General features: G+C 45.3%; 1 protein-coding gene across 2 annotated transcripts in view; it reads right to left on the reverse strand.

The window, feature by feature from the left end:
• Nucleotides 1–18,097, reverse strand: part of fstl5 (follistatin-like 5) — a 614,890-nt gene that overhangs the window by 440,739 nt on the left and 156,054 nt on the right. For both annotated transcript variants that reach the window (XM_078406756.1, XM_078406747.1), the window contains exon 4: nt 3,203–3,451. In XM_078406756.1, the coding sequence (XP_078262882.1) occupies nt 3,203–3,451 (249 nt within the window). The remainder of the gene's footprint in view (nt 1–3,202; nt 3,452–18,097) is intronic.

The following is an 18,097-nucleotide window of genomic DNA, read 5'->3' on the forward strand; positions in this document are numbered from 1 at the left end:
TATTTTGAAAATTGTAATTATATCTGCTTCTATAGCTAGTGCAGCAAGCACCCATCCTCTTCTACAGGCAACTAAAGATCCAATTAAGTTTGCAGAAGTGAATTAGCTTTCACTTGGTTTGTCTTTGTCGCAGTAAAGGCAAATTAGTGTGTGCCAGTCTGTGTGAAAATTGAAAATATAGGAAATACTCTGAAATGATGAAGGATCTTCAACTTGAAGTATTAAGTGTGTTTCTCTTTCCACAGATTCCAACATTTGTGTTTTATTTCAGATTGCCAGTATCTATAAAATTTCATGCATTATTTGTGTGTGCGCGCGCGCGCGTACGTACATGCGTGCATGTGTCACCATATCTGAATATTTTTGTAACTGTGATGTTGTGTATGAGATATGTGGAGTTATGTGTATTTGTTTCTCTAACTGTGAATGCATGCTTTTTTTTTTGCACTAACTTGAGTGTGCAACAGTAGTATGCATTTCTGTGCATGTGTGTGCATGATTGTATTTTTCAATGAATGGGTGCGCATATGTGGAAATCCGTGGGGATTTATGTTGTATTTGTATCTCAAATACAACACACTGACATACACTCAAATGTGTTTGTATTTGTGTATGTTTCCAATACAACAGTAAACACAGGGGACATAGAACAGAAACTAGCCCTTCAACCAACAGAGTCCGCACCAACCATCAATCACATATTTCCATTAATTTCCATTAGTTTTACATAAATCCCCTTTTATTCTTTCCGCATTCCCAAACCACTTTACATAGTCTCTCTGTGACCATATGGGTTTCCTCCAGGTGTTCTGGTTTCCTCCCAGTGGTTATTGTAAATCAACCTTCAGTGTACATAAGTAACAAAAGAATCAAAAGAGAATTCCCGGGAATTGGAGAGAGAAAGTTGATAAGAACCCATGTTGATGAAGTATAGGGAAATAAGAGAGACAATGGTACTGATAGAACAGATCAACAGTGGATGCAATCTCACTGGCTGTCCACTCGGTACTGGACCACTTGGACAAAAGGAGCACATGCATCAGGCTATTGGTCATCGACTACAGCTCAGCATTCAACACCATCATCCCTTCCAAACATCGCCAAACCCAGGGAACTGGCTCGCTGCTCCTCCTTATTCAACTGAATCATTGACTTCCTCATGGGCAGCCCACAATCAGTACTGATTGGAAACAGCACCTACTCCCGACTATCTATCAACACAGGGCCACCTCAGGGCTGTGTGCCCAGTCCCCTTCTCTATACTCATTCTGTGTAGCCATGCACAGCTTCAAAGCGATCTTGAAATTTGCCGATGACACCACTGTTTTTGGACAAATATCGGGTAACGACAAGTCAGAGTATAGGAGGGGAATGATCTGGTTGAGTGGAGCCAGAACAATAATCTTGCTTTTGACATTGGCAAGACCAAGGTGCTTATTGTTGACTTCACGAAGGGAAAGCTGATGGACCATGCACCCGTCTCCACTGGCGGGGTGGCATTAAAGAGAGTCCACAGCTTCAAGTTCTTGGGCATTCCTGCTGCGTTTTCCTGGGCCAAGTACATATATGCAAGCACAAAGAAATCTCACTCTCAAACTTCCTCATGTGGAGAGCACACTGACTGGTTGCATAACGGTCTGGGACGGACGTTTGAATCAAAGATACTAGAGGAACAAGATGGACTACTCCATTAAAATCGCCTGTACTGAAGTGTAGTACGCAATGGAGCCATTTTAGTAAGCAAAACCCGCCGTTCGCTATGCCTCTCAGTGTAATCAGTGTTTTGGGGGAACAGTATGTGTGATGATACCATTAAAATGCAGAATATCTCTCATCTATCAATTCACAGATTTTTGTTATTTTTCTTTTTAAACGTTTCTACAACTTCTGCCTACTAAAATGGAGTCATGGCATACTACAGTTTTTAGGGTCGAGTGGTCTATCTTGTTCCTCTAGTATCTTTGGTTTGAATGCTCACAAACAGAGGCGTCTGCAGAACATGGTGGACATTGTCTAGTCAATCACGGGGATTGACCTCACCACCAATGATGGGATCTACAGGAAGCGTTGTCTCAAGAAGACTACTAATCTTATCAAAGACCCACATGACCCTTGCCACATTCTCGGTGCTACTATCGGGAAGAAGGTACAGAAGACTGAGAACCGTACTGCTTCTTCCCATCAACCAAGAGCTGCTTCTTCCCATCAACCATTAGTTTCTTGAACAATCCTGGACAACCTAACCATCAAACCTCCACTGACTTTGTGCCACTCCTCTACTGACATTATACTGCTATGTCTTACTTTAAATTTAGCACTATCAAAGTCTAGTTTACTTAGAATAACTGATAATTTAGTCTGTAGTTATTGCCACTACATCTAATGTGCACGTGAAGCTGGAACTAATAAGAAAGTCATTGTTCTGTTCCTGGTGCAAAGAAACATTCTTTATTCTTGATTGCTTTGCTGGCAGCTGGCATGGGCTGAATTGTCTCCAATAAAATGAGTATTCCCTTGGAATATGCAAACAACACAGTGTCAGTTGGTCTGGTATTACAAAACAATCGGAACAACACTTATTTTCGTGAACGTAGGAATGATCAAAAAGCTTTCAGATCTAACTTTGATTCCATTGAAGTTTATATGGTTTTGCATTGCATTCACAATTAAACTGGCTTTAAAGAATGCCAATTAATGGCTATATAATCCAATTCGGTATTTTAATTATTCCACAAGTAATAGTTGTTGTTCATCAGTCTCGGCCCAAAGTTCCAAAATATCCTCCCAAAACATTGTCTCTAACCATGTTTCCTCATTTAAGATGTTCTTTAATTCCAATCACAAGTAAAATGGCATGCAGTATTGTTACACACTCAAGTTAATACATAATCTTCTTTTCATCCGTACTTACCCTCTGCGACCCAATGCGTAATTAGCATGCTTAAAAATTGCGATGTTAGTAATTCCTTTGAGCTATTAATATGGCCTCGAAGACGAGCATGCAAAAATTACAAAATTAAACCATTACTTTCATACACCACTTCAGTTAATTAACCTTCACATTTTAATGGGGAAGTTTTTGCTCCAATTCTCAATGTTCATCATAAAACTTGCTGAAATCAGCGAGCAAGGAGGACATTCTTCTGTTTCATTTGACAGAGAATCAAAAAGACCTTGTAGCTTATTGTTTTTAATTTCTTACCTTTGAAAAAGCAGTCCTCATTGTGGACAATTGAAATCTTTTGTTTCTTCAGGCAGGCCGCACGATGAAGTTCACAGTGATTTTCATAAAGTTCGCCATCAGAGCCGCACACGGGCTTGTAGTTGGGCTTGCAGCGCTCCATGCATGCACAGTCCGCCTGGCCAGTCTCCTTGTTAACGATGCAGTGCCGGCCAAGCCCGCAATACTTGTTCTCGCAGGGTCCGAAATGGCCATCCTGTCCATAGTATGCTGAGAAGCAACAAGAACAAGACGTTTCATTTCCTCGGATGCTATGCCACCTCATTTTATGCACTGCAACCAGTTAATAAACATAATTATATTCTTGAAGCAAATTTACTTTAACACTAAATGTAGTTCTAATTGTAAGTTGCTACTTACGACATGGTTAACAATATTTTGATAACAAAGATAGATAGAAAAGGAATAAGTGACATTTTGGGCCCAGACCCTCTTCAGACTGAGAGTCAGGCAACAGGCATGAAAAGATTCCAAACAAATCAGAGCCGGCACTGATGACCAAGGAATGGTGGAGCCCACAATGGTCCATCATTGACTGTGGAAGAGGTGTTATCAAAGGGATATATGGATGCAAACTCTGGAACTAGCAGGACAACTAGGGTGGGGGAGGGACGGAGAGAGAGAGAGGGAATGTAAGGGTTATTTAAAATTAGAGAGATCATAATTGATACCACTGGGTTGTAAGCTGCCTGTGAAATATGAGGTGCTGTTCCTCCACTTTGCATTTGACCTCACTCTGATGATGGAGGAGGCCCAGGACAGAAAGGTCAGTATGGGAATGGGAAGGGGAGGTATTTTGATTTTGATATCTTTTGACATTTTGATATCTTTCTGCCAACTACATATTTTCAGTGCAAGGACAAAGCCGAAGGTGAAATTCATCTTAGGTTGCCAGCACTAAATGGCATGCGGGTACAAGCTGCCGATTGTATTCAACTCCATGTATTTAGTTGCATTGATATCAAAGCAACTCCATTGTGAAGATGCTGATCTCAAAGCATTTGGTGCCAGCAACCCATGCTGAACTTCTCCCCCGAGAGGGTAGACGATACGTCACAGTTGTGGCTCCAGAAAATAACAGATTTTAGTGAGGATGTTGCTAATGGGCGGATTATCTCACAAAGCATTTCTTTCTTTTAAGAGAATAATTTCCCCAGTTTCCATTCGACATGGGAATTATTTCTGCCCATTGTGTCTATGCCAGCTCACACGGCATTACCATCAGCTCCATTCTCCAAATTATTTCCATATAACTTATTCACTCTCATGGAGTCATAGAGCTCTACAGCATGGAAGCAGGCACCTCATTCCATCTCCCAACCAAGGTAACATTCTGGTCCAGTTCCATTTGCCTGCATTTGGCTGTTATCCCTCTAGACAATAGACAATAGGTGCAGGAGGAGGCCATTCGGGCCAGCACCACCATTCAATGTGATCATGGCTGATCATTCTCAATCAGTACCCCGTTCCTGCCTTCTCCCCATACCCCCTGACTCCGCTATCCTTAAGAGCTCTATCTAACTCTCTCTTGAAAGCACCCAGAGAATTGGCCTCCACTGCCTTCTGAGGCAGAGAATTCCACAGACTCACAACTCTGACTGAAAAAGATTTTCCTCATCTCCGTTCTAAATGTCCTACCTCTTATTCTTAAATTGTGGCCCCTTGTTCTGGACTCCCCCAACATTGGGAACATGTTTCCTGCCTCTAAAGTGTCCAACCCCTTAATAATCTTATACGTTTCGATAAGATCCCCTCTCATCCTTCTAAATTCCAGTGTATACAAGCCTAGTCGCTCCAGTCTTTCAACATACGACAGTCCCGCCATTCCGGGAATTATCCTAGTAAACCTACGCTGCACGCCCTCAATAGCAAGAATATCCTTCCTCAAATTTGGAGACCAAAACTGCACACAGTACTCCAGGTGCGGTCTCACTAGGGCCCTGTACAACTGCAGAAGGACCTCTTTGCTCCTATACTCAACTCCTCTTGTTACGAAGGCCATCATTCCATTGGCTTTCTTCACCCCTTCCATCCACATATATTAGTAAATATCCCCGCAAACCAATCCATAATTTCTTCCCCAGCTTCCCACAAGATCCGAGGATGCACTTGGTCAGGGCCTAAGAATTTTGCCGTCTTAATGGGCTTTAAGAACACCAATCGTTCTTCCTTGGTCATTTGAATATGGTCCAAAACCAAGAGTCTCAAATTCCACCCATCCAGTCCATGTGGCAGAGGGATCGTGAGGTCCAAGTCCATAGTCCCCGACAGTGGCAATACAAGCAGAGTGGTGAAGAAGCCACATGGCATGTTTGCCCAGATTGATCATGGCACTGAGCACAAAGTCAGGAAATCATGTTGCAGCCTTCTCAAACATTGGTTTGAAATTTATTTTAAACTTTGGATATAATACTGATGCACTCATGGATTTCCATCACGTACCTGATTTTCTTACCATCCACCTACAAAAGGCACAATTTACAGTAACCAATTAACCTGGCTATTGGCATTCTTTTGAGATGACTGGAAATCGAATCACTCTTGGGAAACCCACATGGCCACTGGAAGAATTTGCACATTGCAACAAACAGAAGCCGAGGTCAGGATTTACATGGATACATAGACAATAGGTGCAGGAGGAGGCCATTCGGCACTTCGAGCCAGCATCGCCATTCAATGTGATCAAGGCTGATCATCCACAATACCCCGTTCAGTAAAACAGTACCCCATTTCTCCTTCTCCCCATATCCCTTGATTCTGCTAGTCCTAAGAGCTCTATCTAACTCTCTTTTGAATGATTTCAGTTAATCAGAATCCACTGCCTTCTGAGGCAGAGAATTCCACAAATTCACAACTCTATGTGAAAAGGTTTTTCCTCATCTTAGTTCTAAATGGCCTATCCCTCATTCTTAAATTGTGGCCCCTGGTTCTGGACTCCCCCAACATCGTGAACATGTTTCCTGCATTTAGCTTGTCCAATCCCGTAATTATTTACTATGTAACCTCTGCACATTTTTCCAGTCGTCATACTGTAAGGGACATAACTATTAATGCACTCATTAAGGGGAGCAAATGTTGTCTACAGAAGTCTTGCAGTCAGCACTTGTTACAACGTCCCATGTGAACTAAAACAAGATTCACAATTGTAAATACGTGCATAGATGTGGTGTATTTTCTAAGTTCCATGATGGAGCATGCAAACTCACAAAGTGATTGCACAAAATGTTCAATTTCCTGTTTACTGATTCCAATCAATGTTTATTACTCCTCACTTCCGATGTGAGGAGTAAAAAACATCTCTTCATGTGAAGATAAAGCTGGACCCTTGCAACTAAGAGAAACAAATGCACGCCAAGTTTTCTGCAGAAGCTGATTGGAAATCAAATTGTTATTTTCACCTTATTGATTCATTTCATGAACAGAATATTATGTATAAAGATGAACTTCTAAATGAAAGACTAAGGAGTCACTTTTTCAGAGTTACTTAGCAGGAATCAATCAGTACTGACAATTAATTTATAATTGATACATACACATGTAGATGCAATGCATACACGTTGAGTTTTCTTCTTGCTTTAGCGTGTATAACTCAAAATATATCTTCACCCTCCACTTTCTTCGGTGACTAAGCCACTTTTTTTTTTGCACATTATGGGTAATCACATATTGGAAACAGTTTAAGCCTTAGAAATTGGGCTTTAGCTATTAATCAAATTAATTGCTGAGTATGTGCTATTAATGAACATCTGCACACAGGTTTTTAATCTGGATAACTCCAGTAACAATGCCACCTAAAAATCAATAGTTTTGAACACATCTGGTTACATCTCGACAGAAAATCTTTGAGATACAGTGAAGGGTCGCTGCTGCCACTTGGAGGAAAACAGGATGCTCATGGATTTCTGGCAGGAGGGAAGAATGGGATCTTATCGAAACATAAAATTATTAAGGGGTTGGACAAGTTAGAGGCAGGAAACATGTTCCCAATGTTGGTGGTGTCTAGAACCAGGGGCTGCAGTTTAAGAATAAGGGGTAGGCCATTTAGAACGGAGATGAGGAAAAACTTTTTCAGCCAGAGTTGTCAATCTGTGGAATTCTCTGCCTCAGAAGGCAGTGGAGGCCAATTCTCTGAATGCTTTCAAGAGAGAGCTAGATAGAGCTCTTAAGGATAGCGGAGTCAGGGGGTATGGGGAGAAGGCAGGAACGGGGTACTGATTGGGAATGATCAGCCATGATCACATTGAATGGTGGTGCTGGCTCAAAGGGCCAAAGGGTCAATTAGAGAGGCTGAACGGAGCATCTCATTATTGCAATGCCACAGGAAACATCAGTCTTGGATTATTAACAATACCCTGCCATATGAAAAGTGGAGAAAAAAATATTAACAGGCCTGGTGCCGAAAATAAGACTTCTCTTAAAATTGTAAACTGCTGTTTCTCACTACTTTTGCTTAACTGTGTAACTCTGGAGCAGAAAATAACATGCATCAAATTACTTCCAAGTCCATCAAATTCCCTTGCCTTTAGCTCTGTGTGCGATACAACACTTCTGCAGCTGATCCTGTTGCTTTACTAATACTGAAAGCTGTTTCCCCTCCACAGGTAATTTCCCAGTCTGGTTCAAAACCCCCAATATCAGTCCTAAGATGGATATAAAATACTGCAGTAACTCGGCAGTTCAAGCAGCATCTCTGGAGAAAATGGATAGTTGACATTTCAGGTCGGGACCCTTCTTCAGACTGATTGTAGTGGGGAAGAACTGGAAGCAAGAAAAGACCAAGACAAATCCCAGTATCGGTCACTTCTTAACAATGCTCATCCTCAGCCCTTGTCTTGTAAACAATACTAGTAATGGAACCTGTTTGCTCTGCCACCACAGAAAAGCTACAAAATTAAAAATTGAACTTCTGGTGGCCACAGCTCCCGTGAGCACAACACACATGGTAAGTCGCGCATAACAAGATGTTGCACACTGAAATCAGCTAAATGCTCTGGCAACGCTGATTGAAGGAGGAATATCAGTAAATCTCCACATCATCTCCCGTACTTCAGCAGAAGATTCTTCATTGGCAATCACTTGTCAGTAGCTTGGTTAATGAGACTGGCATATATTTCGTTGTTTGTTTTCTCTCTCCAACTTCTCTCATTAACCTATCAACCACTTGACTTGATCAACAAATCACTATGGTAACTTTGGCTTCACCTTAGCAAAGAAAGACACAAAATGCTGGAATAACTCAGAGGGTAACGCAGCATCTCTGGAGAACATAAAATGGGTGATGTTTTGAGTTGAGACCCTTCTTCAGATACTTATTTTGTCATACCCATTCCTCAGCTTAAAACTAATGTGCTTTCCCCATTCAGACAATAGATCTGCTGACTGACTGAACTTCAAAACATTTTTTAGTTCTATTTCAGATTTACACCATCACTTCTTTTCAATAAAATGTAATTGCTAGTGCTGATACCTATTAATCTAATGTATCACAAAATGCTGGAATAACTCAGCAGGTCAGGCAGCATCTCTGGAGAAAAAGAATGGGTGATGTTTCGGGTCGAGACCCTTCTTCAGACCCGAAACGTCACCCATTCCTTCTCTCCAGAGATGCTGCCTGACCTGCTGAGTTACTCCAGCATTTTGTGATACCTTCGATTTGTACCAGCGTCTGCAGTTATTTTCCTATTAATCTAATCCTATCTGAACCCATACAATTCAATTCTTACTTTGACATTTACATTTGCAATATTCTACTGAGTCTCACCCTTCCAATGTTGCCCCAATCCCTCCTTGCAAACCCACCCTGTTCTCGACCATTCCAATGCTTTCTTGACCGCTATTGTTCCAATCCTTCCTTTTCCTTAGGCTTCCAATGTCAACCTGATACCCACCCTTCCAATCCTGCCCTCATCCCCACCCTTCCAATCCTGTCTTGACCACTACCTTTCTAACCCTGTCCTACTCCCCACTGAATCCTATCCTGATCCTACTCTTGCAATGCTACCCTGACCACCAACCTTATAACTCTGTCCTGATCCCCACCCTGTCCATGCTATTTTAATTCCTATTCTTCCAATGCCACCTTGATCCCTAACCTTTCCATACTGCACTGATCTAATCCCTTCTGAACCAACTTTGTCCATTACCCTTCCAGCCATAGTCTGACAACCTCCTTCCCCAAACCAGCCCCGACCACTTCCAATCCAATCCTAGCATGTTTCCACCTTTTCAAACCAGTTGTAACATCTTACCAATCCAATATTGCTACGATATTGCTACGATACACATCTTTTCTATCATTCTATTCCTGACATAATGTCTACCCTTTCAAGCCTGCCATGATAACTAATTTTTCAATCTCACCCTGAACTCCACTCTTCAGATCCACTCCTTATATCTACTGTTTCAATGCACCCTGATTCCCAACATTCCCAATTCTGTGATGCCCACCATCTTTCCACATGGACTTATCATCTACTCCACCCAATTGTCCCTTTATCCCTACCATTCCAAACATTTCCTGGCCTACTTTCTACTTTCTTATAATCCCACCTTTCACTAGGTAACTCAAATAAATTGTCGATTGTTCAATACATTTCAAATGTTTATCATTCAGTTTCTGGATTCAACAGATTATGGAACAAACTTTTCCTTCCTCAAAGCAATGTTCATTTTGCAATTCATATTGGGGTTTCTTAGTTCCACTTTATTCTTAATAATACTGTAGAGCCAACACATTTCCTACTATTTCCTTCAGTCACTCTACACCCCCAGCCCCCGCCAAGAAGGCATTAAAGCCCTCAACTACAGATCCAGCCAATTTCTATCTACTAACACTCTTCTTCGCCTAGTCCCCCTCGTCCTTACCTTTCACCCCATCAGCTGATGCATACAACATATCATCCTCCGACATCCTCAGCCATGATCGCATTGAATGGCGGTGCTGGCTCGAAGGGCTGAATGGCCTACTCCTGCACCTATTGTCTATTGTCTATTGACATTTTTGCCACCTCCAACAGGATCCCATCACTAGTTACATCTTCCCATCTCCATCCCTTTTCGCCTCTGCAGAAAGCCTCCCCGAGTTAACCAGGGAGTTGTGGAGGGAACAGTCTGTTCCCTCCACAACTCCCTGGTTAACTCATCCCTTCCCACACAAACCATTCCCTCCCCAGGTACCTTCCCCCGTAACCCCAGGAGATGCAACGCCTGTCCCTATGCCTCCTCCCTCAACTCTGTCCAGGGACCCCGACAGTCCTTTCAGATTTGGCTGTGGTTTACTTGCACCTCCTCCAACCTCAACTACTGTATTCATTGATTAAGGTATGGACTATTATACATTTGCGAGACCAAATGTAGACTAGGCGATCATTTCGCTGAACACCTTCTCTCAGTCTGCTTGAGAGACCGACCTGATCTCTCAGTTGCCAAACACTTTAATACCCCTTCCCTTTCCCACACTGTCCTGGGCCTCCTCCATTGTCAGAGGCCAAATGCAAATTGGAGGAACAGCAACAGAAGTTTCTGACAGAAAGAAATGTTGGGAATGAGATGTGGTGAGGGCAGGGAGCTGGGGATGTGAGAGAGAATGAGAGAGAGGAGTATAAAATGGGAAGGCAGTGAATGCAGGTGTAAGCTTACACCCCAGCGATATGAATATTGACTTCTCTAACTTCAAGGAACCCTTGCTTTCCCTCTCACCATCCCTCCCCTTTCCTAGTTCTCTGACCAGTCCAACTGTCCCCCGATTAAAAAAATTCTTGGTATGCTTCGTTGTCACCTTCTCCTAGCTAGCAATGTGAAATGTATTCTACATTTTCCTCAGCTACATCCCCTCTGATGCCTCACGTTCACACTTTACCCTTCCTCATCTCTATGTCTTCCCCTCCCCTGACTCACAAGTCTGAAGAAGGGTCTCGACCCGAATCGTCACCCATTTCTTCTATCCAGAGATGCTGCCTGTTCCGTTGAGTTACACCAACATTTTGCGTCCATCTTCAGTGTAAACCCGCAACTGTAGTTCCTTCCTACACAAAGAGATGTGTCTGTGTATTCACATGTACTTCATATCTGCCCTTCCGAGCCAAGGTATGCGGCACGGTGGCGCAGTGGTAGAGTTGCTGCCTTACAGCGAATGCAGCGCCGGAGACTCAGGTTCGATCCTGACTATGGGTGCTGTACTGTACGGAGTTTATACGTTCTCCCCGTGACCTCCGTGGGTTTTCTCCGAGATCTTCAGTTTCCTCCCACACTCCAAAGACGTACAGGTTTGTAGGTTAATTGGCTGAGCAAATGTTTAAAAAAAATTGTTCCTAGTGGGTGTAGGATAGTGTTAATATGTGGGGATCGCTGGGCAGCACAGACCCGGTGGGCCTGTTTCTGCGCTGTATCTCTAAATCTAAAAATCTAAAATCTTTTGTGCTGCTACTGCTAATACTAACCATTATGGGAGAAATTAATATGACTGCAAACGACAGGAGACAGCGTGGTGGAAAGGGGCAAGAGGAGAGATAAGTAGAGTGGCAAGAGAGGGGGAGAGGGTGGAAGAGATAAAGAGGAGTGAGAAAGGGTGAAAGACAAAAAAGGGTGGGGATAAATGACAGAATAGGAAAGACACAGAGGGATGATGGGGGATGCAAAGAAGGCCTTATCTTTGCAGGCATTGAGTCACTTTTACTCAGCTACTTTGATGGAAAGCTGGGGTTCAGTTTAATTTACTTTCCACATAAAGCCACAGGCTCTAGCAACACTTCCTTTTTTCACCTGCCGTCACCTTACCTCAATCTCATCCCCTCTTTCAATCCCTCTCACCTCCCTTCTTGTCACTCTCTCTCCCTTTTCTCTTTCGCCTTATTACAGTCACAAATCATGCACAAAAAAACCATTCAACCCAGATTAGATCTTATTACCATCATGTCCAAGAAATTTAGTATGCTGCTCATGCTATCCCACTTGCCATTCCTTCAGCATCAGACAGACTGTATACTTAATGATGTCAACATTCACACATTATTAATTTTCTTTCCCACCAACGTAAACTGAAGCTCAAAGATGAAACTTACAACTGCCGGACAATCGTCTCAGTAAACTAAAAGCATTTCATGCTATTTTAATGCTTTTATGGTACTTAAATGGAAACTCCGCCAACATCGCGGTAGAGTTGCTGCTTTACAGCGAATGCAGCGCCGGAGACTCAGGTTCAATCCTACCTACGGGTGCTGCACTGTAAGGAGTTTGTACGTTCTCCCCGTGACCTGCGTGGGTTTTCTCCGAGATCTTCGGTTTCCTCCCACACTCCAAAGACGTACAGGTATGTAGGTTAATTGGCTGGGTAAATGTAAAAATTGTCCCTAGTGGGTGTAGGATAGTGTTAATGTACGGGGATCACTGGGCGGCACGGACTTGGAGGGCCGAAAAGGCCTGTTTCCGGCTGTATATATATGATGATGATGATGATCAGAGGATTTGACAAAACCACTCCAGAATTACCTGCAGGCTGCTAAAATACTTTCCAAAATGCAAAGTCCGTGATTAAATTAATGGCGGATTTTCTCCAACATTTAGCTCTTGAAATACTCATTCAGTGGTCACCTCAGTGATAACATTGCTGCAGTGATAACAAAAGCAGACTTGCTGGGTGAGGTAATGTAGAGTCTGAAGCAATGGCAGTAGTTGCCACACCAACGTAACATATGCCTGTACAATAGAAATAGTGATTTGTGCTTGAAACGAGGATGCATTTCAATAGTACTCATGTGTGGAGAACAGTCTATAACAAAATATAACAATTCATGCAAAATCAAAATTCATAATGATTAGGGAACGAACTTTTAACAAACAAGTTCCTTTCCCATTTTGCAATTATATTTATGGGCTTTGCTATCCTAGTGCTATGAAGCAGCTTCACAGAGTGATGGGTGGACTCAGCCCAGCCCATCACAAGCATGGCTCTCCCCACCATCAAAACTGTCTGCATGACGCACTGCCTCAAGAAAGTGGCATTTATCATCAAGGATCCAAACCATCCAGGCCAAGGCCTCTTCTCGCTGCTGCCATCGGGCAGGAGGTACAGAAGTTCCACACCACTTAGTTCAAGAACACCTACTTTCCTACAACTATCAGGTTCATGAACTGATCTACACAACACTGACCCTACCCTGACAAAGGAACAATATGGATCACCACTTGCACAACCTTGAACTTGTTTTTTGACAGAATTTTTGCTGTCATACTTTGTTCATCTTTTTTTTTTGGCAGTCTTTTTCTTTTCTCAGTCCTGCAAAAATTGTGTAATTTATGTAAAAAAAAATATTTTCTTGTGTCTGAGCCGATGTGCCCGTGATACTGCTGAAAGGAAGATTTTCATTGTATCTGTACGACACTGCACTTGTGCATATGGTAATGAATTTGACCTGGCTTCAGTGCTCTATTTCAATCCTTATGGCTAATGTGAACCTCTTTCTTTCGAAGGGCTGGCTTCAGACTACTTCCCCTGGCCTGTTAAGGGAACAGACTGGGATAGTTATTGTGGCCATTAGTGTGTGTGTGTGTGTGTGTGTGTGTGTGTGTGCGCTGTCTCAGAAGTGGGAGGTGACCTGGAGTCCATGTGTATTAGAAGCGTTAACACCCTAAATCTGCACACCAACCAACCTCAAGCGGGACTTGATAGTCAATGGTCCAAAATGTCATCAAATTTTAACAGCAGCGAGATCCTTTTCAGCGACCGATGCATTCCTGACCTGTATCTTTTCGGCCAATTTCACGATGTTTCCTTTTTCAAGGGACTCAACAAATCATTATGTATTTGACCTCAGTGTTTTTGTTTTTTATCCTTTTACACTCTCAATTTTTAAATTTTATATTTATATAAATCTGTGCTTTTTATGTTATTAACTGTCTATGTCCTTACTGTTTTAAATTGTGTTTTTGTTCAGACCTGTGTTTTTGTGGAAAGCACTTTGGGTTGCATTCAATTATATGAAAAGTGCTATTCAAATAAAGTTATTATTATTATTATAATATGGCGAGTCCAGAAACTTGTTGGTTGTAGAAGAAGTTTATTGCAGCAGCAATATTCGAATACAAAGTTAAACAACAAGGTAAAGGACAACCATCAAAAACTCACTGTCTTCTTCGAAGACTTCTCCGAACTGAACATTTCGGGCGCCAAAAGCGCACATGACCTCGCTGGCCAATCAGCGATGTCGCTCTCTGGACCAATCCCTACGGTCGCGCTCACACGTGACCTTGCTGGCCAATCTGAGGGTTCGACGACCCGGACCATTCTCTATGGTCGCTACATGACCCCCCCCAGAACCTGAGGTACGGAACCTAGCAGGGAGCCGGATTTCGCGACCATAACGAGAAAGGAGAGGGGCAGCCTGAACCACAGGAGCAGGGGATTCCGGACTTGGAGGAACTGCCGGAACGGGGGGTCCTGGACAGAGCGGAACTGACGGAGGCCGGCCTCTCCTAGGGGTTTGGCCGACCAGGACTGGTTGATCCGGATCCAAGTGTGCAGGTTTGAGCCGGGACACCGAGACGAGCTCACTCCTGCTGCACATGTCTAAGGTGAAGGTAGCCGTTCCCTTACGCAAAGCCCGGAACGGCCCTTGATAGACCCTCTGCAACGGGGCACGATGGGAATCTTTTCGCAGAAACACAAACTCACAGTCCTTCAGGGAAGGCGGTTCATGTACCATGGGACCCCCATGACGTGAAGTCGGAACTGGAGCCAGGGAACCCACCCGTGCCCGGAGAGATGCTAAGACTGATGGGACTGGAGGCAGCTGGTCTGAGGGGTCCGGAAACAAATCCCCGGGTACTCGAAGTGTTGAGCCATATACTAGCTCCGCGGACGACGCACCGAGATCTTGCTTAGGAGCAGTCCGGATGCCCAGAAGAACCCAGGGGAGTTGGTCTACCCAGTCCGGGCCTTCAAGCCTTGCACTGAGGGACGCCTTAAGTTGATGGTGGAACCTTTCTACAAGTCCATTTGCCTGGGGGTGGTATGCAGTAGTGGGTTGTAACTTGGAACCGTACAGTTCTGCAAGCACGGCCCAGAGGGACGAAGTGAACTGCGGCCCCCTGTCAGTGGTAATAACTGCCGGGACCCCGAGACGAGCAACCCAATGGAGGGCCAAAGTCCTGGCACAAGAGGCTGCCAAGATATCAGACAATGGGAAAGCCTCTGGCCACCGGGTGAACCGATCCACCACCGTGAGGAGGTGGGTGTAGCCCCGGGAGGAAGGCAAAGGCCCGACTAAATCCACGTGGATGTGGAAAAAACGAACTGCTGGGACCTCGAAATCCTGTACGGGGGGCTGGACACGCAGGAACGCGCCCAACCCGCTACCTGTTTCCGTAGGCCATGCCAGACAAACCGAGCTGCTACTAAAGCAGAGGTGGAGCGGATGGACGGGTGCGCCAGCCCGTGAATGGCATCAAAAACCCAGCACTGAAGGGAGGGCGGTACTACCGGCCTGGGACGGGGAAGGGAAACATCACACCAGACTTTTGTGCCTTCCGACCCGCAGGCTACCTGAGCCAACTTCAATCCCGAAGTGGTGGACTGGTATGCCGAGGCGGTATCCGCTAGAAGCTGTGCCTCCGCAAGCTCCTGGGGATCCACCTCGCAGTCCACCGCCGAAATAGGGGAAAAAGCAGGTCTAGACAGGGCGTCAGCAACGGCATTAAGCTTACCCGCGACATGACGGACATCGGTGGTAAATTCGGAGATAGCAGTCAGGTGCCGCTGCTGGCGGGCCGACCATGGGTCAGACAATTTGAAAAATGCAAATGTTAATGGTTTGTGGTCCGTAAAGGCCACAAATGGGCGGCCCTCAAGGAAATACCTGAAATGACGAACAGCTAAATAGAGGGCCAGAAGCTCTCGGTCAAATGCGCTATACTTCAGCTCGGCCGAATTTAGTTGCCGGCTGCAAAACGCCAAGGGCTGCCAACGGTCACCGACCTGCTGCTCCAAGACCCCGCCCACCGCCACGTCAGAGGCGTCAACCGTCAGGGCCGAGGGGGCGGAGGGGCTCGGGTGGACCAACATGGTGGCGTCTGCTAATGCTGTCTTAGCTGCTGTAAAAGCCGACTCTGCGGCCGGGGACCATATCAACTCTACCGGTTTTCCCGCAAGGCACTGGAAGAGCGGGCGCATGACCCGCGCAGCAGCCGGAACGAACCTATGGTAGAAGTTAACCATACCTACGAACTCCTGTAGTCCTTTTACTGTGGTGGGCCTGGGAAATGCCCGGATAGCCTCCACCTTCTCGGGCAAAGGGGAGGCGCCGGCAGGGGTAATTCTGTGCCCTAAAAAATCAAGAGAAGGGAGGCCGAATTGACACTTGGAGGGTTGGATAATGAGCCCGTGGTCTTGGAGCCCCTGGAACACAGTCCGCAAGTGGACCTGGTGTTCCTGCACTGAGGGGCTGGCGACCAGGATGTCGTCTAAATAAATAAACAAAAAGGGTAAACCCCGACCCACACGGTCCATCAGTCGTTGGAAAGCCTGTGCCGCGTTCTTTAAACCGAAAGGCATACGCAACCATTCGAACAACCCGAACGGAGTAATCGTGGCAGTTTTCTGTATGTCCTCCGGCCGCACCGGAATCTGGTGGTATCCTCGCACCAAATCGATTTTGGAGAACACCACCGCTCCTTCCAGCCCAGACGAAAAGTCCTGTAGGTGCGGTATGGGGCAGCGATCAGCCGTGGTGACAGCATTGAGACGCCGATAATCGCCACATGGTCTCCACCCACCAGATGCCTTGGAGACCATATGCAACGGCGAGGCCCACGGGCTGTCGGACTGACGGACAATGCCCATTTCCTCCATCTTCCTAAATTCCGCCCGTGGCACCACCAGTTTGTCTGGCGGTAGTCTCCTGGCCCGAGCGAAAATGGGAGGGCCCTCGGTGCGGATGTGATGGCCATTCGTACGTGCGGAGGCCTAACACAAGGGACATCTTCCGTATACCGAAAGTGCGAATGGGGCTGCCATTAACCGCGATGAGGGTGGGACCTGTCTTACCCGTTCTGGTTTCGAGGTCGGTCGGCGGCACTATACTGACGATGGCTCCCCTGTCCACCAAAAATTCTGTGTCCGTGAATCGATCGTGGACGTAGAGGCGTCGGTTCTGGCCAATCGCAACTGCCCCTATGTACGATCGGCCGAGGCATTTCCCGCGAAGGTACAAGGTGAGCGGCAGTTGCGGGATTCTCTACCCCATCGTAGGTGATAATAGCACCAGCCGCGCTTGTGCGGATCTTTTTGGCGGGCTTTCGGAGAACTGGCGGGAGACGCGGCGCCATCTTGATGTCGCTGTGGCGTGGCCACCGATGTCGAGACCTTGTTGATCGAACCGCTTGCCTTCGATTTAGCCGCTATGAGCGCGTCCGCTTTCTCTGCATATGCTTCGGGGTCCTTAAAAGAACAATCCGTGAGCAGCAGTCGGACATCCTCAGGAAGCTTCCCTTGGAATGCCTGTTCGAACATGAGGCAATCCGTATGCTCACCGGCTAGCATCATCATCTCGGCCATGAGAACGGACGGCCGTCGATCTCCGAGGTCCGGTAGGTGCAGAAGTTTTTCAGCGCAATCATGCCTGTTAAACCCGAAGGTTCGCAGTAACAATTTCTTCATTGCCTCGTACTTGCTTTCCGCAGGCGGATTAACGATGAACCGCATCACGCGTGTGGTCGTCTCCGGTGATAGAGCGCTGACGAGATAGTAATACTTCGTCGAGTCGGCCGATATGTTCTTTATATGAAATTGGGCTTCGGTGTGGACAAACCAAGATTGCGGTGAATGTGTCCAAAACAACGGAAGGTGAACGCTTACCACGCTTA

The sequence above is a fragment of the Rhinoraja longicauda genome, chromosome 1, assembly GCF_053455715.1.
Source record: "Rhinoraja longicauda isolate Sanriku21f chromosome 1, sRhiLon1.1, whole genome shotgun sequence".
Classification (NCBI taxonomy): domain Eukaryota; kingdom Metazoa; phylum Chordata; class Chondrichthyes; order Rajiformes; family Arhynchobatidae; genus Rhinoraja; species Rhinoraja longicauda.